We start from the raw sequence: 25,921 nt of genomic DNA on the forward strand, positions 1-25,921 counted from the left end.
ATGATATTTATTACATGTAATAGTCGTTGCTAGGACCGCTGCTCTCTCTTCCAAACTATCACCATCCCCTGTTGGAAAAAAGTTTATACGATTCATTTTTTAACCAGACAGCATTAAAAACCTCAAATGAACCTTCTTTCAAGATGGAAGGAATTATATTGATATAGTCACCTAGTTTGATATTAAATGCTAACTAAAAACTTATGATAATTGATGATGAAACATTGTGAAAAAATTCATCCACTTTACAAATGTGCATACTATTATCATTATTAGTCATTATTTGTAACCTTATGCTCCTGTGTTCCTTTCATAGAACAAAGAAGTAAAAAAAAATATTTGAAAGAAAAATAACTTTATTGCACGACAATTGTATACGGTATAATGTATGGCAACAACTATTAAAACAATACAAAATTAGAGGTAAAGAATAAAACTTCACATCCTAATTCTAAAAGATTCATTTCAAAAATTGGTTTGTCCATCCTTACCTCAGAGTCTGCAGAAGCTAGAAGACTCTCATCGTAGTTGAAGCTGACGTCTATAACAGGTGCAGAGTGACCCTGTAGTTTGTTCACCACTGGTTTGTTGGTCCGCTCAACGTCAAAGAAGTACACACTCATGTCCTCACTTCCGCTTACTAATGGGAACAATTTAAAACAAGAGTTCAGACTCCTCATTAACTCCATGAAATGATTTGATTTAAAAAATGACTTACTATGGATATGTACACCTTTAACTATAACCTACATGTCACAAGTATTGAATTATGATGAATTATAGGACTTTTGAATTGATTATATTACATATTAGGTACATATCAACCCTGGTCTTCCCAAGACCTACCCACACACCAAATAGCATCACAATTCATCCTGAGGTTATTAAGCTATGCTGACTACAATATCTGGAAACACAGACAGACTGACAGACATGCCGAAATAATACTTCCATTTTTCATGGAGGTTATAAACATTAGTGTTGTTTTTCTAAAATCAGAGACTTAGCACACTATATATCCAGCTGTCAGTCATTCAGAAATTTCTGTTGTTAGAGGGAATGTTACCAGCCAATCATGTTGCCTCTTAACTGTAAACTTGATTGGCTGGTTTGTTTGATTGTTTTACATTTTCAAAATCTTACTGTTTAACCTTGACAGAAGCAAGAAGAATGTAATTTGAATAAAATCTAACCTAATTTGCTCCAGTCTCTTTGAATACATTTCATCCAGTCACTGACAAAAAGTAGTGAATACTAAACCTCAAATGTCCGACTGTTTCCTAAATCTAAACAGTTGCTAATGAGTAACTGTAGTCCTTGCGTATCTTATTACCTGGACGTCTAACCTTCATCAATGATAGAAAGTGAAGCTACGTACCCACACAGGCCCCCTGTCTGAAGGACATGAGAGGACAGAACCCGCTGCGTATCCGCAGGTTGCGCTGTTTGATGGGAAACTTTCGCTTCAGCTGTAAGCTGCCCTCAACACCCGACACCCTGTGGAAATAAAAGGAAGTTACAAAACCATAATCAATCTGGACCCATGATTACAAAGTTAAGGTGAGAAATAAATATTCAAGGTATTCAAAATCAGAAAGTGGCGGCATTTATAAGCCAGTACACAGTGCTAAGTGCATGTGTGCAACGGTGATGCATTGTGATCTAAGGTCAAAGTTAATGGCTATTCCTCTATCAACATGCCAAGGTGGCCTGAAGCCCCTGTCACACTTGTGCGTATATACAAGGCTGCATGAGTTGTGTATTAACATGCTTTTGGTTTAGGTTAAGTTTGCAGATGGATAAGTGATTTCTTAGGTTCGATCACTTGGCTGCACAACGGTGGGTCAAAGTAGAAAACAACAGTTACCTTTTCCCCGCAAACCTTACTTAAACCTAAAAGTGTTAATGCGCAACTCACGCACACTTGAATATACGCACGAGTGTGACAGGGCCCTTAGATCACAAAGTACATGATTGTGCACTTGGAACTGCGAGCTGGTTTATCTACTAATGAACTTGACAATGACTAGTTATGTCATAAGTTGTCAAGTTATGTGAGATCTAAACTGTTTATACTTATTAAGTTTTTAAATCTCTACTTAATTTTACTCTAAATTTTTAAATTGCATTCCGAAAATGTTGATGTGACATTTGATTCCTGTTGATCATGATTTTTTCAGCAATTCTTGTTCCTTTTTATCACACGACGTTACCTTGAAGCATATTCCTGTAGTCTGTTGAAGGGGGAGCCTGGATGGGGTTTTCTGGTAGGATAACTTTAGAAAAAGAATGTAAATGTCAAAGTTACAGGAACAATAAACTGTTTAAATTATCCTTTCAATCAAAAAATCATATTTCACCTGCATGTGATTGCATTAACCTACAATTTGGTCTATCAAGATGATTTTTGTACTGATTTGAAAATTGGATATTTGAGCATTTTGTTGGGAATTTAATCAATAACTTAAGTCTTATGTGATTGACCATTGGCAGTTGGAGTAATTGAATCAATGACTAGGATTTCATTCAAGTTTATGCTGGAAATTTAATATGATCACGGGAGTAGGACAAAGTTTATCAGCCATTAAGTATTCATCTGGAGGTTGTGAATTATAAAACGTATATTAAGTATGAACAACAATCAGAAAATAAATAGTAAGTTCTTATAATTTTATTACTAAGTTGATTGAAAGATGTCCCTTTAAATTCTTCAGTGCATTGGCCAAATATTTTTTTTTTTACACTACAAGTCAACAATTATGTTATAGCCTGTAGGGGCCATGGTTAATTAAGAAGTCATTCTTAAGGTTTGTGGCTGTAAAAAAAAAGCAAGACTTAGTGATGTGGTACCGCTGCATCATCTTGGTGGAGGAAAGTCTGATGATGCACAATAAGCGAAAATTATCTGCTGCAATACATACCTGTACAGACAGAGGGCGTTTGCCCCACAGTTGATGAGTAGCGAGGGATCCCGTGCTTCACGGCTCATCCAGGATCGAGCGGAGATGCAGGTGATGGGGTGACCCTCGCACACGACCAGCCGCTGAGCACGGGATAGTTTCCCCGTCCCAACGTCAAACGCAAAAGAGTAGACACAGCCCTGTGAAGTTAATATAATGATGAATACATTTAATAGACTACTAAATCAATATTATGTTATACAGTTTCCTTAACGTTTAGTGCAATTGTGAAGTCTAATACGGACCAATTTAAAGTAAAAGGAGGATCTGAAATTCTCCTCAGTCTTGAAAGTTTTTATCTGAACCACGAGCTCCTATTATGTTTTCCACATTAACTTTTTTTATGTACAACTTTCATTCTGTATCTTAGATATTACTGTAATTTTTGTTTCTTTCACTGTAACTTTATGTTCACTGTTTTCACGGTCATCCCTGTACCGTGAAAAAAACTGTTATCAGTATGATTCCTTCATAAATCACTAATGCCGTTCAGTAAATCACTTGGTGCCCCCCGTGAAGTTAAAAAGTTCAGTGAAAATGTCAATTTTCTTCACACTGTTTCTTCGCCATTCTGCTACTGTGAAGATAAAGATAGTATACACAACGTTCCATCAGGATCAAACAGCAAATCTTAAAGCATGATAAATTAAACCAATACCCTCTAAAATGAAAAAAAGTTGCCTAATGATAGAATCTTGACCCACATTGTCATCGTTTATTCCCACACAAAGCCGTAACCACCGATCATAACAAATTCTAATCATGTTGTTCAATTACAAATTACCCAGCAAACATGGCCGAAAAGCATGGCGAAACTCTTTGGTATATCAAAGATACTAAGTAGGGGTCAATACCAGTTTGCTGGACCTGATTCGGACCATTATAACATCCAAGAACCGAGTCCAAAAAACCTGAAAGCCTAAAACCTGAGTCCAAAAAAAACTGAAAAAGTACAAATATATTTTTCTATTCTGTTTAATAAGTGTTTTGTGTCTCCCCTCTGACAAAAAAGGCATTTAAATAAGTGCACCATTCAAATATCAAACACTGGTTTATCTTGAAAGTCTTCTCACCAAGAAATTTTATAGTTGTGTGTGTCAGTATTAATTCTCTATGCTTCATATTGGTCTAATGAAACAAAACATCAACTGGACAGGATCAGGTCCAGTTTCAGGTCCGGACCTGAACCTAAATCTCTGGACCTAAACTTGGACTTGGACCTTATTAAGCCAAACCGGTATCCACCCCTAGTACTAAGGTTAGACAAAAAGTTACGCACATTCTCATCCCCAATCCACAGTGTCTTCCCTCCTGATTCGAACGTGGTAGTGAGGATGGAGCCAGATGCCTTACTACTGCCTCCCTTTACGTACTTTCCAGTTGAGAAGTTTAAAACATGGACAAAACCTTTCTTGTTCCCAGTCTGTGGTGAGAGATAAGGTAAAAACATTTGCCTCAAACCCAGAATGTTCCCCAGACAACTGATTACTTAGGCCATAGCCTTGCAACAAAAATGTACTAGATAGAAATACAAAATAATGTATATGTTCCCGACCTGCATATTCAAATATTAAATCTATGTGTTACTGTTGAAACTTATGCGGTGGTTTTGTTGTTGCCTTTTTGGGGTGTCCTCTAGATCTCAAGTGTGAATCCATGACACCTTGAATATATGGTTTCCGATGTATTACAAATATTTTATTAAGTTTTATTACTGTACTGCAGGACTGTTTTAACCTGATGAATTTAAAACACCCAAAAATTATTCCATCAATTCATCCTTACATACTAGCACATACATGTACATAATGTAACATACATGAACAATGTATGTAAAGGTACACAACATACATTGTAAACATGTTTCTTTTAAGGATACAACAATCATGTTGTTATTGACAGGTTGGAATGCGCAGGACATGATCTCGGCACCATCACAGTCCCCGACGACACGCAGACACGTGCCAGTCGGCACCTGCCACAGCCGCACCGTCCCGTCCAGCGAACACGATACGATCATGTCATTGGACAGCGACCAGGAAAAATCTGTAGGGGGACAAACCATTAAATACTTCAGGATTTTTAATCTGTTAACATGACATCAAAGCCCTTTTTTCCAGGTACCCCCTTTCCTACCACTTAATTTGATTTGTAGACAGCTTTTTAAACTGCATAAAATCATGATTTTCTTTCGATACCTTGCCAAGACTATTTTGTTTCCGGTAGCTTTTGTATGTATGTTTTTATTTACTTAGTATGTATGTTTGTAAATATGTATGTTTGTGATTTAAGAGCATAACTCATGAAGCTTTGGTAGGACTGGTTTAGATAAGTAGTGTCCTATAAAAAAAAGGAGACTTTGGGCCCCCTGGCAGGTTGCCTTGGTGTTGCACTCAAAACTTCCTTATTTTCTGTCTTGTGTAATCTAGATTTGGACAAGCTACACGTACATCAAGGCTTTTGGGTGGCAAAAAATCTCTTGTGATTGGGAAGAAGTGACGAAACCTTAGGCCTCCTAGCAGCAGCCATTACAATAAATGGACATTTTATTTGCAGACCTTGAAACAATTATTGTGCAAACACACCTGTTACACCTGAAGTGTGGCCCTTAAGTACACACAGAACTGTAGCTGGTTCTGGGATGACCTGACACACCGACAGCGTGCCGTCCAGCGAGCAACACGCCAGACGAGCTTTGTCGTCGTTGGCAAACTTCACCGCCATAACTGGAACAAAAACAAAAAAACACTCCAAAGTCACCAAAATTTGTCAACATTGTATTACAACAGTTAAGGGCAAAAATACTCTTTGTAATGCACGAAGGCCACACCAATTTACTTAACGGATTTTTATTTAAAAAAAAAATTTAGAAAAAAAAAAATCATGAATTTTTCTTTTCTAAAATGTTTTTTTTTCTAAATAAAAATCCGTTAACCAAGAAATTAAAATTGGTGTGGCCTAACAGTTCATTTGTATCTATTTTATTTTAGAAATTTCTAATGTTAAATTTGGTGTGATGGTGGCCAAGCTCATTCTTATCCAGTGTATTCTGTGCAACGTGTTATTTACCAAACAGGGTGTTTGCATACATGTGGTTATGTTGTAAGCAATATTGCATGGTTGAACCTAAAAGTGACTGCTATCTAAATATTAATTTCTATACATGGCTGTATGTAATAACTACAGTCACAATAAATGCCTCATACCAAGGCCCCCTTTCCAGTAGAAAGCGATCGTCGCGCCAGTAAAATCGGATTTGTGTGACCCCTGATTTTATAACTGGATTCTTTAGATGATGCACGACGTAAAAGTATGATTTAAAAGACTGAGCAGAACACGCAAAACTTAATAAAAGCTTTGATGAAATTCCTTGAGTGATTCTGTCAAATTTTGGGCTGCTCTGCAGTCCTACAAAATTTAGTTTTAAAGTAGGTGTAAACAAATTTATGACTGTTTTCAAGGTTCAACAAATTGCAACTAGCATGGTAGCTGAGATGTCATGAGCATATGGCCTACAGAAAGATTATACTGTATGATTACAATGGTAGGTATACCTGCTTGTGAGTGTTGGTCAAAGATGTGATGCATCCCTGCAAACGCGTAGTTTTCGTCCAGAGTCTTGTCACCAACCATGGCTCTGTTGGTAAGACGGAAGAAAAGTCTCAAGCGTTGTTATAAGCGTCCTGCTTGAAAAAATTCAACGAATCCACATCTAACCCCTTTAGTTAAAAAGAGTTCTGGTAAAATGACATGTAAACGAGAGATCGTTACCTGCTAGCCTCCGCGGCACGTGTTGGCACCAGACCGTCCTCCGTTGGGGACGGGAGCGAGAACTTGCCCGATCCCGAGCTGTGGTAGCGCCGGTGCCCGCGAAAGTCTCCCTCCTGTAAATCAAAACTCTAAACATTCAAGTAAACAAAAACAAATTCAACGCAATCTATGTCATATATGTTTAGCTTTTGGCTGTGGGATCCCAAATCAAAGACTGAGGCAAATCCACAGAGGAGCTTAACCTTCATCAGCATAGTCTACAGAAGCTTTGCATGCTGAACATGCTGAAAGTTGACGAGCTCAAAGTTGAGACAAAAATGCAAAACATCCGCAACTTAACAGACAATATGAAAACACTGTAACAACATGCTAACCTCTAACGTATATGGTGCTGCCTATACTTTAAAACTTGACTAGAAGAGAGCCACCCCCACCCCCCCAAAAAAACACGATGATGCAATACGAGGGGCAAGTTATAAGGTCATTTATGGTCTAAATTGTGCATGCGTAGCGTGACACGTTGTGACTGACATGTTCAAGGCCATTGAGACATAAACAAAACACATCTGGACATGTGTGTTATCAAGCGTGGTCTAAACAACAACCGTTTAGAAGTTAAGGGCCTTCTTCATGATCACCTTTGATATTTGGGATGTGCAGTTCAAACCGTGAACTGTCATCTGACACTCTGTATACATAAGATTAAGTAAATTGAAGATAAAATGAAACTAATCAAGAATTATACAATATACATGTAGTCATGTTATTGTGTTTTGAAAGAAATTAATTCTGTCACCACGCCATGGTCAGAACTGCTTACTCCACAGTACATTGTTGTCACAAACACAACAATAACAACAATTACAACCTACCTCTCGGTCTAGAGTGAGTCGGCTGCTACATTTGCTGGCACTGCGACTCCGCTGGCTGCTGTATGTGTCCAGATACATGTAAACAACGGACCCGTTGGCTAACATCTCAAAAATGGTGTCAAAACCCAGGTTACCGATATCTTAATGATCTTATATTTACCAAAATGGATGTTCAGTATTCAAGACAACATACTGTGTCAAAAATTGCCATTGTGGATTCCAACTAAACAGGACTTTCTACTTTTGCCCCTGGGAATGTGCATTGTAGGATATGCTAATTATTTGAAAAATGTCCTTGGGCTGTGTAACGACAATGGGGAAAGGTCACAGAGATGACACGCTATGCAGTTGACAGTGTTTTGCCTTTAAAATGCAGGTGACTTGCCAAACAGGAATATTACGTTGCATTATGTTGTATGAACAATCAGTGATGGCTGTGAATGTTGTGTCAACAAATAGCACACAATGATTCCAAATCTACAAATGAGAACCCATTACACAGTGAGTGTTGATATAAATGATATAATATAGTACTAGTAGTTTCCTGATTACCGGTAGATATTCTGAAAGAACACTAAACTTGATCTAATAGTATAACAGTTACTATTGCATACACATAAAACACAATTACAAAATGGCAACATTAGTATACAATATTGTACTTGTATTTTTTGTGTGAACAGGGTATGGACATATTATATTATATACAAAGTACATTGTAGTATATGTATATAGTATCACTTGTTTTCTATGACATTTTGTACTACTTTATATGTACATGTAGAATGAACTCACCCCTGTTCAGATAGAGACGTCCCATATCGCTGACCCAGTATCTGCCCTCGTACCTTCAGATACTGTTTTCTGATTATTGGGTCATGCTGAAAATCAAGGCAAGAACAATATCAATGTTAGTAACAATAATTTCTCTCCTATATTAATGTATACTCCTTTAACCATGATATTACATGACGTATGCTATGCCATGTTGATAAGTGTTAGCAAATAAGTTATGCTATAATTTGTTTTATTCTACTACTTTTATCTTCATGAATTTCTTTTAAGCTGGGAAAGTCAGTGCAAAAATACTGTTTCATATTATGAGTCATGTACATGCATAGCAAAACACAGTGAGACAGACTTGTCCAAATTCAGATGTCATGAAAATTCAATGGCACCTACATCAATTTTTGCATTTTCTCTCAGCAGCTGACTTCTGCGGCGGATGTACTGAGTACCTGAAACATATAAAAAATGTTCTATGAATCAAAATGGTAGCTGTATAATGACTGTCTCTTGTCACATGATAATCAACATCAGTCACATGACAAGAGAACTCCAAGATGAGATCTGACTTGACCAGGTAAGAAGTCAAGTTGGTTTTGTAAAAAAAGGAAACTCCAATATCATAATTGTTCTACCAACCTGATAAAATTATTTTCGGATGTGAACCGGCTTATTTAGGTTGAGGATGATGATACAAAGTAAGACTTACGAAACTGCGGGCTGCCGGGTAGCCTGTAGGCGTTATATCGAGCGTCCTGCGCCAAGATCTGTTGCCACACGGCCGCCATGTTCACGACCTCTGGAAAATATCTGTAACAAAACAAACAAAAGTTAAACTATACTCTCAAAAGTATTTTGAGTGTACTTTCACGGTGGTTCTTAGTTTGCGGTTGAAACAAGGGGGCAGGTGGGTATAAGACAGTGAGCCTCAGCATTTTGGTGGTGGTTCTAATTAAGTTCACATTGAAGCCTGAGGTCAATGCGAAAACTGCAAACATTAAACCACTGCGAACGTTTCAACATTTACAGTATGTTTTAGTATTGTTACACCAAGGAAGTTAAATTTAACCCCCTTTGTTTGACAATATATAGTGAATGTATCAAATGTATGATTTGAATTTGCCATTGCATGTGGTTAATCTGTTTAATCAATGTCTTGAATTTTTTTGAGATATATAAATCAATTATTCGTCTATCATTGGAAGCTATCGAAAAAAGGCAACTACAAGCAACAATAATACAAACAACAAATATCATATCAGGGAGTTTGTTCAAACAAGGACTCGAAGGAGGTTCAAAACATTTTTTTTTTTATGATCAATGTGATCACCAAATTATGGCCTGGTTTTCTTTTCAACTTATACATTAAATCTAAGTAAGACATACACTGAGTCAAATTACCTGTATAGATGATTGCACAGAGCTCTCAGACACTTGGTGATCTCATAATATGTCCATTCAGATGGTGTAATATGCAAAATCAAGACAAAAATGACAACTTCTCATGTCTCTTGGTCAGTGTATCCGCCCCTCCCATCTGTTTCAACAATAGAGGGCGAGAAACACACTTTTCTTTGAATAAAATACAAAAAACAACAACTTTAGAATTGACCAAGGTGATTGTATTTGAAATAGTCAACGTTAATACACTATTCATAAGCTTTTTAAGCCATTGACAGACGATTTTATTCTACATATTTGATAGGTTGATACGTTTGAATTTGCAAATATTTGTTGTTATGTCGCCCTCTAATTAATTCAACTTTGACCCAAACGTACTTCCGGTATGACGTCATCCCCTTCAAACAAAGATGGCTGTCAGAGGGAGAAGGAAGTAAAAATTCAGCCGAAACTTTCCTCAAAATCTCGACTTTCAGCGACCTTTGGACTTCATATCTTCAATCAATAGAAAGTTGAAGAGCTGGTGAACGTTTATGTGGTTGTTTATACCGCTGGATTGATCGCATGGTGGTAATAATGTCGTCGGTTGTAGGTAAGTGTGCCAGGCTTGCACGCCAAAATGGCGAAAATATTTTTACTGTGACTCATTCTGGTTTGAATACTCCTCCCTTTGTTTTAAAGGGATGGGTACCGAGATATCTGTTGATAAATATGATATTGTATTTATTTTTGGATTGATATCTGTATGCTAAGATTATGCTAATATGAACGGTAATGTCGTTTAATTGTTATGGATATTTTGTCTGCTTTTGTGGTGGATCAGTTCATTTTTCAGAGTAGGGTGATGTAGCTAATATATTTGCAAATTTTTCAATGAAAATTGTTTTTAATTTGTAGAAATTGAATCATTATGTAATTGGGTTTTATTACAGGAAAAACTGGCAAATTGTAAAAGTTAATAAAACGTTTGAATAATTTAAAAAATGACTAGCATCACCAACAAACAACCATCTGTGCATGGACAGTCCCTAATATGGGAAATCCCATGGGACAATACAACAGTCCCCTTCTGTTGTGTGTAATGTGTATGCTGTATTGCTGTAGTATCCTGTACCAGTTATTTGATAAATGTCTATTCAATATTGTTTTCAAATGCTTGGGTTCAAAGGAACTATCGGATTATTACAGTGTACCATTTTTGTCATAAGTGACATTCGAGATACAAAGATATTTCAAATTAAAAATGTGGATTTTATTATTTCATAGCCTGAATTGTAGAATTCTATGACTCATATTCTTATGATGAAGTGTGAATGGTGAAAGCTTCATTTTCTAAGATGAAAAAAAGGAATGCTTCAATGGATATTTATTATTCTTTACATTTGCTATTGATTGATTTTGTGTATTTGAATGGAAACAACAAGTATTTACATTTGTATTCGTGTTATGTGTATATGCTAGCCTACATTGCATGTATTCAAGATATGTTTTATCACAAATGCATGGCACATAAATACAACCATTTAAACTTCTGGTATATCATATGTACAAATGTATGACTAAAAACTGGTCATATAGATAGTTTTAGAAGCTAGTGTATGTGATCATTAGGGCTGTAATTAAGAACTTTTTATTTTCTTCATAGATTTGACACCGGAGGAAAAGGAGCTGCTAGCTGACATCCAGCGCAGGAAAAAGCAGCTCCTCCAAGAGATTCAGGTTGGTACTGCAGCAGAGTGTACCCTAAACACATTATTTCTATGTTAGAAATGTGGCATTGCAAGTTTCAAAGTGACCCTGATTTTTGTCGTCAGTAACATATTCAATGCTGTTATTTTGAAAAATGTCATAGAAATAAGAAAAGATGCACTATTGTAGATTACTAATGATTAAAAGACCAAAGTATACGTTAGTCAAATAATTTAATATTCTATTTTAACAGCGACTCAAAGATGAGATCGCAGACGTTACTGCAGAAATGGAACAGATGGACAACCCAGATGACAAGTAAGTGACCTGCAGCACAAACTCTTTTGTTTTCCAAATGTTTATAGCTTTGAATGGATTCTCAGTAACCCAAATATAGGACCATGTAAGCCTTCAATTGTTTACATCACAGCTGCTGGAGTACAGGTTTTTGGAAGCTACGCTTTGATGTGGTAGTACTGTAAAAAGATGAAATTAGTTTATTTTAAACCTTTCTTTTCCAACATACTGTGAATCTTAGTCAAAACATTTTGCTGAGTGTTTTTCATAGAAAGATAGCATCATTTGATCCTGAAATGTCAACGTTAATTAATCTTCAGGTAACACTGTGGCTTCTTCTTTATTGGTCACAATTTGAAATGGTAACAGTTTGCATTGATTACTGTAAAGTACTTTATATATTTATTGATCTTAAGTGTTATATAATAAGAGGATAGTGAGTAGAGAGTACAGTTTGAACCTTGGGCGTCATTACAAGTTGTCCAAGAAAGCAATGTGATGCACACGTTTATCTCTCTTACAGCTCCGCCGACTCAAAGAGTAAACAGATGAACATCGGTAGGAAGAAGTTCAATATGGATCCCAAGAAGGTTTGTGATATGACAAATTTTTCTTTCAACTTCTCTCTTCTCTTTCGACCTTTATTGAATTTATTGAATTTATAGATTTGTCAAAATTCAAGCAACTGCTGACAATAAATCTTTGAATTTTAAAGATTTATTGTCAGCAGTTGCTTGGATTTTGACAAATTTTGGCTGACAATATTTTTTAACTAGGATGGAAGATGGTAGAGTAAAATTTGTTACCACCAAGTACTGTAACTTGTAAGAGCACCCTCACTACATGTACATGCCAATGGCTTTAAACAATGCTTGCAGCAATATGTGCAAAGGTTAGGTGTAAGTGTGACTGTGGATTCAAAACACTGCAAAAACTTCCTTTTTTTAATTCATGAAATGTTTCCCAACAGTGAAAAAAAAACATTGTTAAAGGGAAAGAATTTACATATCTTGACATCACCTACAGGGCATCCAGTACCTTCTTGAAAATGGTCTCCTTAAAGACGACCCAGAAGACATTGCGCAGTTCCTTCACCACTGGGAGGGGCTGAACAAGACGGCGATCGGAGAATACCTGGGAGAGAAGACTGAGTTGAACTTGAAGGTGCTCCAGGCTTTTGTGGGACTTCAGGAATTTGAGGGGATGATTCTTGTACAGGCTCTAAGGTAAGAGATAAAACCGTCTTGTTTGTTTGTGTGTGTGTGTTTATGTGTGTGAGTCTGTTTAGGAAAATCATAAATTAAGAAGTTTTGAGCAGATTGTGGTGATTTTTGATGTACAGTACCTGGGAATCATTAGATTTTTTGGCCACCTAGCTGTTTTCCCTGAAACTACAGCCAGAACACATTGTACTTGTGCTCATTCAAGCTCTGACCCATGAGAAAGCCACACACAAGGCGAAACTATTCTGGGTGTGGGCTCGAATAAAGTTCTAAACAGGAACTATGCAGCTTCAACGTCCTTTTGAAGATGTGGCGTGAGTGTGTTCAGTTGACTTGAAGTTTTCCACAACTTCTTCCTCTGCTTTCGTTAAAGCTACAGTTGTTTGTATCTTTCTAAACATGTAAGAGTTTAAACGACGTTGTTGAATTTGTGTGAACTCGTTTATGTTGTCCGCTTGTAGGCAGTTTCTGTGGAGTTTCCGTCTGCCCGGTGAGGCCCAGAAGATTGACAGGATGATGGAGGCCTTCGCACAGAGGTACTGTCAGCAGAATCCTGGAGTCTTTAACACCACAGGTGGGTACAAATATCACAAACCATGCAGTAAATGTAGTAGCATTTGTGTTCCAGTGTTTATCTACCCTAGCAGGGCTGTCTCAAGCTTTGAATTTTTTCTATCAGTATCACATTGTAAGATTACTGTGGTTAACTGTCAGGGCTCAAAATTCTTTTTTTGGAAATAGGTGCACTGGTGCACCCAACCAAAAAAATTAGGTGCACAGAAAAAAAATTGGGTGCAAAACATGATATAAAGTTGAATGTCAGCAAAACATAAGTTTGACGCTACTGCATCTCTTAAGAACTTTAATCTGTAATTCTATCCAGATTTCAAATCAATCAACAAAAGTTTATACATGTATTGCTTTTTCTGATACTTACATTTCAGAATATTCTGTATGCTAGTGAAGAAGTGAACTGTTTCCCTCTAGAGTACAAAAATATCTAGGTGCACTCAGGTGCACCCACATTCAAAAATTAGGTGCACAGCTCCAATTTTGGGTGCACACAGGTGCACATGCACCCACTATTTCGAGCCCTGACTGTTCAATGAGCTTATCAAAAGAGAAAGAGAAAATTTTGCTGCATCAAACCTACAGTCTAACATGTACAAGTTACCACCTCTACATTTTGGTGTTCTAGATCATGTTACCATTGACACAGACACTATAATAATTATAAGGATCCTGTAGTGACCACCCTTCTGCATGGACCAGATTTTATCGGTCTCCTGATTCGTCTTCTTGACAGTTTTGACCTTGGCTGTATTTTTGCATCTATTGACTTAACATTTCTTTCAGCATGTCACACAGAAAGAATTGAATGTGTGAGAAACTATCCGAGATTCCAATGAACGTTTTTTTCTTTATTACGCTCTGTTTCCAGACACATGTTATGTCCTGTCTTTTGCCATCATCATGTTGAATACGAGCCTCCACAACCCCAGCGTCAAGGACAAGCCGAGCGTGGAGCGTTTCATCGCCATGAACCGCGGGATAAACGACGGCGGAGATCTCCCTGAACAACTACTCACTGTAAGGATACCACTAGTTCTGTGGACCTAAACGAAACATCAGGACTGGTACACAGATTTCAGTACAGAGTTTTAAGTACTGTAAATGCATATAATTTCGCGGTGGGGAGAAAATTGACTGTTCGCGGTGGGTTTTAAGTTCGCGTTTGAGACAATAGTAAATAAGGAGGTAGGAGGGCAAAAATGACCGCGAACATAAAACCACCGCAAACATTTCTGCATTTACAGTACCTGTACGGTATGCTGTACCTGTACCTAAACTGAGCTGTTTAGTAATTACAAGTTGTGGTTTTCAATGACAGAAACATGAACGAACAGTTAACAACAGAATATTAAGACTTCATGTATCTTATGCAGGGAGCACATGCTTTCAAAAGGATCTCAAATTGAAAATGGTGATCATTTCAAAAAGCATACAATGTTTTCATCCTTTTCCTGTGCTAAATTTTCATATTTATGCTAGGAATAAATTGTACACATTTTTAATTAGAATACATGTAACTAGTAAGTCAGCAAATTATGAGTGTAAGTCTAAGTTAGGTACAGTACCGTATTATGGTATTTTTCACCAGTACCTTTACAAGTAAATGATTTTTGTTGTACTGTACTGGCAATTAATCTTTATCCTGACTTATACATTATTAATTTTCATGCCTAGTTTTTTTAGTTAGGTCATATCTTTGAAATGTTTTGTATTATCTTTTATGATTTGTTGTAATGTAACTGTTACCAGTATTTGTCATTATTTCTTATGTATGAATGGAAAAAAAATCTTTCTTCTACCAGGACCTGTATGAGAGTATAAAGAAGATGCCCTTCAAGATCCCTGACGACGATGGTAACGATCTTACGCACACCTTCTTTAACCCTGACAAGGAAGGTTGGCTCCTTAAGCAAGGTGGGTTTGTTTCTTCAAGTTCAGAAGTTTGTCTTATACATGTGGCTTTGCTGAACTTTGTTCTACAGTGTGCAAGGCTTTGTTCTTTAACTTTTGTTGCCTAAGCTTTGCTATATCATCAGTATATGTGCTTGATCTACCTGTGCACCCCTCTCTGTAAAGTGGTCTGTTCCAAACTACAGAAGGGGGTGCGAAAATTGTAAGCTGAACTTGAAATATAAAATAGATTTAGTAATTTTAAAGTTGTATTGTTTTGCATATGATTGAGTGGGCAAAATGTTTATGATCATTGTAATGTAAATTAGAGAATTTTTTGTTGTGTGATTGGTAATTACGAAACCCAGCAATTGAAACAATTCAAAACTTGCTTGTGGAAAAGATTTCTGCAATCCCAAACTCCTCCAAATTATGTCAAAATGGAGAAAAGGAAAGAAAACGTTTCAAGTACAAAGTTTGAAATTTGTCTTGAAAATTTTTGTGACCCTAGAATTCCAATGCACCAAACCCCCCTCCCCTCCCTATCATACCCATTCCATAGCACGTAATGAACCATTTAGAAAAAAAAGTTATTATAATCATCTAGGGAAAAACAAATTATCGAGAAAGAGGAGCTTGTTTGCTTGCTTTGTTATGTTGTAAAGCTTGCATGGCTTCAGCTGCATGTGTGATGGCCATGTACTAGTACTGTAGAATAGCTTAGTGTAGCAGTGTCCTTTTGTCCCTTGTACTCGTATATATCTTGCCTCCGATCAGATACTTGTTCAAGACTATAGTGTGTTAATTAGATATCAGTGTTTTCCCTTGGCATGGTGGTCACCTATAAAAAAGTTCAAGTGTATTTTTGGCGATGCCTCAGGGGTAGAGCCAATAGTAGAATGCCCAAGTTGTTTGGATGTTATTTTTAGATACACACATATTGGTTTTCACCATGCCAATCTAATGATATGGGAAGCAAAATTAGCAATGCATAATGTCTATGGTGTATAGTTTTTCCACATCATCCCCCAAAATATAGAAATGTTGGAAAACTTGGCATGTTGAAAATTTCAGTTTTTTGGCAATGCCTAAGAGGCGGATGCCTTATGGCATTGCAAGGAAATGTTTTTTTGTGATTGAAGATAGTAAGACCTCGTTTCTATAGTTTTTCCATTTCTAGTTGGAACCTTTTTGAGGAGAGTGTTGAGGGCTCTTTGACTGAAATGTTTCTTCTCTTTACATGTGTGTTTTCATTGCATTCAAATAAATCATTCTGTAATTCGGACGTAAAGCAAGTAAGTGAAATTCATCTTCAATACATGTTCCCGTGATATAACCACTCATTCAGCCATCTCTCACTTCCTGATTCCTACCTTCATAAGTCACTCCCTCTGATTCTGAAAGCTCATTTTTTTTCTATCTCTCCTCACTTTTTCCCCCTTTTCACTATGGGTGGTAGAGATTTTTCTGTAACATTGGAATAAGCAGATTCACGGTTTGAACTGTGCATGCACGGGGTCAAAGGTGAAGGCCTCTTATTAGTTATAATATGACTTGTCAGCAGTTTTTTTCTAGACCATGCTTGACACATGTCCAGACGTGTTTCTTCTTGTCGCAGGGGCCTTCAACTTTGACATATTACCCACAATGCATCACGCTACACATGAGCATTTCAAGCTGTGAAGCACCTTATTCACTATGCCTACCCCATATTATGGGTGGTAGAGAATTTTTCTTGTCACTGTAACATTGGAATTGTGTTCACTGTCCATCTAGGGAAGTTCCATTTAGTATTGCGTGAAGTGGTGCTTGTAACATCAGGGCTCATTACACTTTGGCTGTTTAGGCAACAGTGATTGTACAATGACTTCTCCCTTACATATGCTAAAAAAAAGATAATAAGAATGGTGTTAGAAAAATACCTTGGCGACATGTGGTTATTGTGGACCAAGTGAGACAAAGAGAGTTGGAAACAAAAGGAAATGCAAAATTCAGCTACATACAAATGCAGAACCATTATTTTGAGCCCTGATTGTTACAATGAAGTGAGAGCTTACTGTACTAATAGATTCCTGTGAATCAATGTCGTTTTCCACTCAATAGATCTAAAAGTGTGGTTTTACATCCTAAGGTACTAGTATGACACTCAGCAACCATGTTGGAGCACACCAGAACTAAAAGTAAAACAGATTAACAGCCCAAAGGTTTTACACGTAGGTTTGGAGTTTTGATTCTGTTGAAAATTGAAACAGGACCAACAATGATTTTATTTTACCTTCCTACACATGACCAAAGGTTCTTAGTTACTAAAGCAAAATTGTCAAAGCATAGCTGGTGTCATTACATGTAGTAACATGTATGTACGCTTTTACTTTTTTTGGGAAGTCATCAAACATTTTGAAAATAGAGTTGTCTTTAACTAGTTTAAGTTTGTAATATTCCCTCAATTTCTTTATGTTGGATATGGTGACAAATTTGATGTCAATCATGAACAGTCTGTACATGTAAAATTTATTAAGGACTTACAGATTAACAGTCTTGTTGGCTGTACTCCAGCATGGCTGCTGAGGCTTTGCATGGCAGTTTCTCTGGAAGAGAACTCTTTGCTGTTCCATGTGTGGTGTGCTTCACTCATGGACTGCAATGTTCTGTGATTGGCTGTTGTGACTAATTAGATTTAGAATTTTATTGGCACCTGGTGTGTTCTTTGTGAAGTGAAAGAAATAGACTAGGTATTCCAACCAAAATTTCAGAGACACAGTACAGTGCAGATTTTTACTGTTTCTGAAAGAGCTGATCAAGAGAAGTAAAATACTTTTTAAATGAAGCAAATATCTTGAACGGTTGCTGAGATATGGCTCCTTGAAGTTGCCAAAATCTGTCCTCACAAACGGCCGGCCGCGCAATTTACATGAAAATGAACAAAAATGCCTTTTTTGAGGGGTGATAAAAAGGTAAGTAAAGGCTGAAAAGCTTATTCTATCTTATAGACTTGTAATATGGACTACTTAGAATCACTCCATAAGATCTCAAACTTTGATATCATTTTATTTTGTCTTTTTTCACAGGGTCAAAGTATGCTTCTCACACCAAATTACTCAGGTGGCAGCGTGACCTTTGACCCCTGGAGAAGGAAAAATCCTCCAAAGTTCACACAACTGTATCATTTCACAGGAGCAACCCTGTCTTCCAATATTTCACACACAACAACACCCACTTGTGTTCTTTAAACAAGAACAATCATCTTACCTGTACTTATTCTAAAAAATGATTAAATTAAGGGGAAACAATTCACATTTTTGGTTGCAGCCTATGGTGTTTTGCCAGTATACATCAGTATTACAGTAACTGTGCCAGGCACCGGGTGCATATGATACTTCAAATACTTTTACAATGTACAGCATTATGTCATCTTCTATTACTAGGAAATGTTACATCAACAGAATGTCAGCTATGTTAACTGCCTTAATAACAAGGTCAACTCAGTCAAAGTCAAAGGTAAGATTGCGTACATATGTCACATTATTTGATGAGTCATGATGTTACAATACATTAACAGCACAACTTTACACTTTCACAATACATTACATGTTTTTACTATCTTCTTTGGCTCTTTTTAACTATCAAGAGGTAAAATATTACTACGGGTAAACAATGTAAACACTGCATTTATGACACGATCAAACATTCAAGGTCAAAGGCTGTCTTCAGTAAACACAACGTACACAGATTTCTTGGATGTACATGCACATAGTTTTACTTGATTTATCTAATCATCAGTTGATACAATGTACACAACCTTTTATAAAAACAAGCTTACTTTTAACCCTTTTCTATGATAGCAACTGTCGTTACTATTTATTCTTACAAACGTAATACTCAGTCAGTTAGTGGAACTGGCTGCATAACTTGTCAACTTTCAGTTTGTCCTCCACCATCCAATATCTCCCTCCACTTATTGGCGTGACATCTACATTCTTCAAGACAAACTTCTTCTCCACTGGTCTTATATCAGCGACATCTGGGAGTTGCCAGTTGGTACATTCCTTCTGAAAAATACATTCTTTTGCTTTTAGTAAATATGACTGTGTCTAACATGGAGATTATGTTAGTCCATCTGCGTCAATGACGATCTATCCTAGTACAATGTACCACACCATCGTTCCACTGATTGGTATCACATATTTGTTTCTCAACTTATGACAGTCAAGTAAATGTGATTGTGAAGAAAGAATGTGACTGAAGATGTGCATGTGACTGAACTCTGTAAGATACATCTAGAAAATCTGGAGTTAAGATTTGAACAAACAGATAAATACCTGCAACTGGATGAAAGAAGGTAAGTGTCACTGTTTCAACACCCTCTTCTACCACTGATCATGGGTACCAGGTTGGCTTGTCGTGGAGGTCGCTGTACCACACTGCGACAAACTCACCTGGTCAGTAGGACACTGGCTCTTGATAGTACTCGAGACAAGAATATAATATTTCAGGTAAGTACAGCAGTTTTATGATTTTTGCTACTCTACCTAGACCAGCAAAGTCAAGCAAAACACCCCATGGCACAAAAAGCACTGAAACAATTAAAGTTTAATTTCTGAACTTGCTTGTGCACAGTTGCCTTTGCTTTTGTTCCAAGCTCTGGGAATTGCTTTCTGTGCCATGCTGTAAAGTGATCCCAGGTGTACTTGTCACTTTTGTCTATCAGCGATACTACCTCTAAAACATCTGCAACTGTGTCGGATGGGAACTTCCTGCCAGGTGAGTCCAACAGACTCTCCAGTGTTTTACCTGACAAGGAAAATACGAACGGTTTTATCAATAACTAATCTGCATACTGGCAATTATAATCTTTTTTGTTATCGATGGTCATGAAAGTTACTTTGAACTTAATTATTCAATAACAACTTCTTAAATACATGTACTGTTGTAAGTTAAATGTAGCTTTCCTGTGATCACATCCAACCAGAAACCAATTAGTGGCTTAGCGACTGAAAATTATTTCTCGTTGCCCCTTTTTATTTACCCTCGTCAATAAACAATTTCATAAACATTTTGAAAAAATTGGGCATAGGTTCGACGCTATGACCCCTAACCGGGGGCCAACGGTGCCATCAAGTTCAACATATGAAAAAATACCCAAGGTATTTTCCACTTGGAACTTGAGGCAAGGAACATTTTTTTCCTAAAAGCAAGACTTAAATACTGTAAAGAAATGTTCATGCAAAGTCGACAAATGATAAAAATACACAATGTTATTGTATTTTCCACTTGGAACTTAAGGCAAGTAACATTCTTCATCAAAAAAATTCTTACAGAAAGTTGAATTCTGTGAGACTTTTCAGAGATAATTATAACTGCAATGGAATTTTTGGAAAAATTGGGCATAGGTTCGACGCTATGACCCCTAACCGGGGGCCAGCGGTGCCATCAAGTTCGACAAATGAAAAAAATACACAAGGTATTTCCCACTTGGAACCTGAGGCAAGTAATATTCTTTCATAGAAAAAAAATTACAGAACCTTAGATACTGATATGGAATTTTTAAAAAAAAAATTGGGCATAGGTTTCACACTAAGTTATAACCTTCAAGTTCAACAATCAAGAAACACAATGTATTTTAACTTGTGGCAAGTAACACTCTTTCATTAATAAAAATGCTATGACCACTAGAAAAAATGCTAAAATACAGTCAAGCATTTCAATCAGCTGCAAGACAATGTATGCACTCTCTTATCTATTTATTAACTTCTTGTATGAAAGTTGCAAAAAAAATACCATTCAAACTGTATCTCAGCACACCAAAATGCACAAAATTCTAGTTTACCTTGAAATTCCGGCTCCATGGTGTAGAAAACAATTCATTTGTGCCGCTCTATGGGCAAACTGCGCTCTAGCAGACGACGCGCAAGCTTGATTTTCGCGCGCTGGCGCGACGCGCGCGAAACGTAAACAAACCCTTTGTTTGCCTCAGTAAAATGGAGCTCGCGATTCGCGGACGTACATTCGAGGGAAAAACCGATTACATCATCAGAAAGCTCAGTTTTCTGCCGTTATTTTGACACCGGTGACAACAATAAACGGGTAAAATTTTACGTTCGTTTTAGAAAATGAAAATTTCAAAAAATTTTGAATCGCCGTTTCTACCCCGAATTTTCATGGTGTGTACTTGTCACCGGTATCATTTTAAAGCTCGTAATCTGCTCTTGAATATGATGCTAGTTTTACTCTACTGGTGCTGAGGACGGCAACGCGCAGGCGCCGTAAAGACGGGAGTTCCCCCGGGCGCTGCAGGCAAAATGGAGCCCGCGTTCGGCGAGGCGCGCGCCCGGGTCACTCCGAGCCGTTTTCATCGGCCAATTTCTGGAGTTTTCGGGATCGTAGAACCCCAAGACCGGCATTTCTGGAGAGACAAGTTTATATGCTTCATTTTCATGTACAACACGGCTATTTTAGGGGAATTATCTTTGCGCCGCGAACATGGAAAGATGGTAACAAATTTCACTGTCGCCATGCGGTAGAACATTTTCGCTGTAGCGTTGGAATACCTAAATAGACAGTCCATTGCAGTGTTGGATGTATTTTGTTGATGACAAGTTTTAGCTTGTCTTTAAGTGTACTCTTGTAGGACAAGTTTCTTTTTTTAAAACCCCCATCCATTTTCATTGTACCATGTTACAAAATGTGCCAAATGTACTACAGTACTGTAACAATAGAAAAGACCCAATCATATCGATCCATGGTACGATTTAAGTTAGGAATTTCTATGTCGATTTGGAATGAATTCCATCACCTTCAAACGAGACTTTCAAACGAGACTTTCAAAGTATACAGTAGTAGCTTTGACTTCGTGTTTTCCTACCGTATTTCCCTATCAACTTTCTGATACTTCCTACTTGCCGAAATGCCCCCATGGCCATTTTTTCTTTGTAGCTTGATGTTTAAGTAATACCCTTTTTTCCAGTATATTTTTTTCTTAAGCGGTAGAAAATGTGATGTAGTTTTAGAACCAGACTGAGTACAAGCGCCTTTGTTTTGGAAGAAATAGTTGGACTGACCCATTCTGGTTTGGGGGAGGTTTTGAAAACCTGACCATGCCTTTTCTGTACTGATGTATATTGTTTTAATTTCAAGGTGGACGACACAAGACTTGGAAGCGCCGCTGGTTCATCCTGACTGACAACTGTCTCTACTATTTTGAGTACACCACGGTTCGTACTGTAGATTCATTTATTTTCGCAGATATTTGATTTTCCTTAGTAGGGGAAAAGAGGTTTTTCGCTGTGTTTTAAATTCGCCTTTTGAAACAATTCTGTAATACTGTTACTGTAGTTAATAAAGTACAATGGAATTTGGAAATACATTCTCATCAATCTGTAAATCCATTATTTTGATATTGCGGTTGGTAATTTTAGCGGTTTGGGGGAAAGGGAGTAGTTCACTGCATTTAATTTTTAGCGGTGGGAACAAACATCACTGTCTCAAATGTTAGTGATCAAATAGTTGCGATGATGAAATTTTAGCGGTTGACTATTGACCGTTAGAGTAGTTAAAATTAAGTTACTGTTAACAAATCAAGAATTACAGTACTTGTATACACACTGCCATGATTTGTTGTAGAGAAGTCACCAAGTAAATAAAACCACTCCGCATATTCATTTCCAAATTGATGTTCATTGCTTTTGTTTCATTGGTGTAAACATTAAAAAACTGCCTAGCGATGGTATCATGTAAAACGATGTAGATACATGTATAGCAACATATGACTTTTATATTTTCTTGTGTGCATGCATGTGTTGTCTGTATGTATGAGATTTAGTGGATTGGCTAATATTTTTGGTTAATCTTGCAGGATAAGGAACCAAGAGGGATAATCCCACTGGAGAATCTTCAGGTTCGCCTTGTGGAAGACTCCAAGAAACCTGTAAGTTCCTCAAGCTATTTCCAATTTTTTAGATAAATTTTGTGAAGATGTATTGAGAGATGTATTGTTTAAAAAGATACTGATTTGAATAAAAAGTGGTATCGTTTTTAGAAGCAATGTCACAACTTTTGGTAAGGAAAATCAAACTAAATCGCTCTCTATTTTCCATGTTTTTTTTCTAAAGAAATTTAACATTTTGAGCAAAAGCTGTTGTTTTCTTTCATATTCATATTTTTTGTATAAAAAAATATTATAGCCTATATTTAAGATAAACAGGGTGAAGGTCTAATGATATATCAAACATCTGAGGCTTACACGTAATCATGTTGTGACTTCTACTAATGGTTATCAAAATGTTGCTTTTCTACAATGTATGATTTCTTAATTTCATCTAAATCTCTGCCTCCACAGAACTGTTTTGAGCTGTACCCATCCGAAGCCAACAGTAAAGCTGTGATCAAGGCTTGCAAAACTGACTCAGAAGGCAAGGTTGTGGAAGGTACGACAATATTCTTTCATCTTGAAGTCATTTCTGGTGTATACTTGCTATGTGATGCAAATCCAGAGACTGAAGTTTGCTGTATTATGTTTATGCATGGCTTTCTATATGTTTAACTGTTTTGTAAACCATATACATAATGTAGATTTCATCATCATCATTATGCTTCCGGATTTAATCCAGTGAAATATAATCAAAACCATAGATTTAGTGGTAGCATTGTTTTACTGTAAATCCATTTAACATTGTGGTTGGTAATTTTAGCATTTGGGGGAGAGGGAGTAGTTCATGGAATTTAATTTTAATGGTGAGAAAAAACATCAATGTCTGAAAAATATTGATAATCAATTTTTTGGCGATTATGAAATTTTAGCAGTTGATAGGTGACCATTAGATTAGCTAAAATTAAGTTGGCGTTAACAAATTAAGAAATGCAGTAGTTGTTTTGTTTCTCTTATTGTTCACTAGCAACACTACAAGACGTAATGATACTAAATAACTGTCTTTCTTGTGATAGTGAACTACTGCATTTAGCCCTTGTAGGCAATAACGTGCAATAGATGCAAATGTTATAACTTTTGTTTTCTAGGACGCCATCTAACGTATCGCCTGTCTGCCGCCACCCAAGATGAGAAGCAAGAGTGGATAGAAGCAATAAGGTAAGCACAATACTATAGAAAGTTTTTCTCAACTATAAAATCTTGTGATTTGTAAAAATGTTCAAAATATGAGTGTGATAGAGTATCTAGCTTCGGTTAGGGATGTCACTCGGATAGGACTTTAAATGGAGGTCCCATGTTTGAGGAGAGCCACACCTCGAGCACGTTAAAGAACCCACCAAACTTATCGAAAAGAGTAGGGGTCCTTCCCGGTGTGAGTGGTTCAAAACCTACATGACTGTTCAGTCCTATGGCCGCACATGGGGCAATATCGTCGTATTGAGGTCACCTGCGCGCTGAATGGCAGTGTCTCCAGACCCTTGCGATCTAGCCCCACCAATTGTGCGCTCGTCGCAATTCAGCCCCTGGCTGCGAAGAGAGAGTAGTCGGCCTACCTAATAAAAATAACTACATTTGTATAGAATGTGTGAATATACCAGATGCTTACAGTATTTAACACCTAATCCCCTAGCCTGTTAAGCATAGCTGACCATGGACCAACCCCAACCCTCAGACCATGGTTGGATGTAGGTTGGCTGTTGTTGTCAGTTGGTGTGCGAGGCTAGCTATTGGTCGGCTGAACTAGCCAAATGTTTGGGAATGTGAAAACATTCTGGAGTGGACAGGAGGTCTGCGATTTGTTGTGAAACAGTTGGGTACTGGTTGGGTGTATGTCTGCAGTGGTGGTTGTGGTGTGGTTGGGAGTCAAACTCTCCAATAACTCGTACCATTGTCTTTATTTCAGGAGGAGCATCAGCAAGGACCCCTTCTATGACATGCTGGCGGCAAGGAAGAAGAAGGCCACCCACCTACAGAACTGAAGAGATGGAACAGTCTAGTTTTTAAAACATTAACACTAGAATAGTCCACTGTAGAATAGGGATGTACAAAGATGATTGAAGCATTAAACACTAATTTTGAACCTGGCTATATTATTAGGCAGCTGTCCCACTGCATTTGTTTGGAATAATAAGATAGAAAAAAGACTAACATTTTAGAAAGTAAAATGTATAGAGGACAAGTAATTTCTAAATCGTCATAAAATGTCGAATGTGGAAGTGCATAATTGAAATGTTCTATAATTTCTAGTTTTATTTTCATGTAGATGACTAGCTACGTAAATCTTGAAATTTTCGCTTCAGTTTTTTTTTTGCACTGACCCCTACAGCGTGAATCTGTAGCACCGTGAGATTGTCTCTCGTGTTTGGCTTCTATTCTACAAAAGTGTTTCTTCAACTGCAAGTTCAAAGCACTGAGAAAAGTTCATTTTCCCTCCTGCCATACATGTTTATAAAAAAAACTCACTGCGAAAGCCGAAAGTAAAGATCACAAATAACATTGCTAGACTACATGGTCCTGCACCAATGTTATATCCCT

General features: G+C 37.2%; 2 protein-coding genes across 4 annotated transcripts; one reads left to right on the plus strand and one right to left on the minus strand.

Annotated features, from left to right (window-relative positions):
• Positions 1-16: 16 nt before the first annotated feature.
• LOC136440096 (WD repeat-containing protein 13-like) lies at positions 17-9,918 on the minus strand. 3 transcript variants are annotated; one of them, XM_066435900.1, is made up of 15 exons: positions 9,791-9,918; positions 9,099-9,199; positions 8,786-8,841; positions 8,399-8,484; positions 7,604-7,661; positions 6,732-6,844; positions 6,515-6,597; positions 5,546-5,686; positions 4,840-5,006; positions 4,240-4,383; positions 2,922-3,100; positions 2,214-2,276; positions 1,379-1,497; positions 492-640; positions 17-68 (listed from the first exon to the last, which is right to left on the minus strand). In XM_066435900.1, exons 2-15 carry the CDS (start codon positions 9,175-9,177, stop codon positions 30-32), a joined length of 1,476 nt encoding a protein of 491 aa, XP_066291997.1. In that variant the 5' UTR covers positions 9,178-9,199; positions 9,791-9,918; the 3' UTR covers positions 17-29. The 3 variants fall into 3 exon arrangements, with proteins under 3 accessions (XP_066291997.1, XP_066291998.1, XP_066291999.1); XM_066435901.1 differs by having other exon boundaries at positions 9,099-9,188; positions 9,791-9,898; XM_066435902.1 differs by lacking the exon at positions 2,214-2,276.
• A 289-nt stretch (positions 9,919-10,207) lies between these two features.
• LOC136439825 (cytohesin-1-like) lies at positions 10,208-25,530 on the plus strand. The gene is made up of 13 exons (XM_066435442.1): positions 10,208-10,382; positions 11,436-11,509; positions 11,733-11,797; positions 12,300-12,366; positions 12,803-13,002; positions 13,461-13,573; positions 14,441-14,589; positions 15,375-15,486; positions 22,597-22,673; positions 23,315-23,386; positions 23,798-23,885; positions 24,475-24,544; positions 25,290-25,530. Exons 1-13 carry the CDS (start codon positions 10,355-10,357, stop codon positions 25,363-25,365), a joined length of 1,191 nt encoding a protein of 396 aa, XP_066291539.1. The 5' UTR covers positions 10,208-10,354; the 3' UTR covers positions 25,366-25,530.
• The last annotated feature ends 391 nt before the right edge of the window (positions 25,531-25,921 follow it).

Source organism: Branchiostoma lanceolatum, chromosome 8 (genome assembly GCF_035083965.1).
Source record: "Branchiostoma lanceolatum isolate klBraLanc5 chromosome 8, klBraLanc5.hap2, whole genome shotgun sequence".
Classification (NCBI taxonomy): domain Eukaryota; kingdom Metazoa; phylum Chordata; class Leptocardii; order Amphioxiformes; family Branchiostomatidae; genus Branchiostoma; species Branchiostoma lanceolatum.

Coding starts and splice junctions, on each gene's coding strand:
- LOC136440096 (XM_066435900.1), bottom strand. CDS start 9,177: ATGGCGGCCGTGTGGCAACAGATCTTGGCGCAGGACGCTCGATATAAC. Junction 641..1,378: donor CAGACAGGGGGCCTGTGTGG/GTACGTAGCTTC, acceptor TGTTCCCATTAG/TAAGCGGAAGTGAGGACATG. Junction 69..491: donor TAGCTTCTGCAGACTCTGAG/GTAAGGATGGAC, acceptor TTTTTCCAACAG/GGGATGGTGATAGTTTGGAA.
- LOC136439825 (XM_066435442.1), top strand. CDS start 10,355: ATGGTGGTAATAATGTCGTCGGTTGTAG. Junction 12,367..12,802: donor TCAATATGGATCCCAAGAAG/GTTTGTGATATG, acceptor CATCACCTACAG/GGCATCCAGTACCTTCTTGA. Junction 15,487..22,596: donor AGGTTGGCTCCTTAAGCAAG/GTGGGTTTGTTT, acceptor TTTAATTTCAAG/GTGGACGACACAAGACTTGG.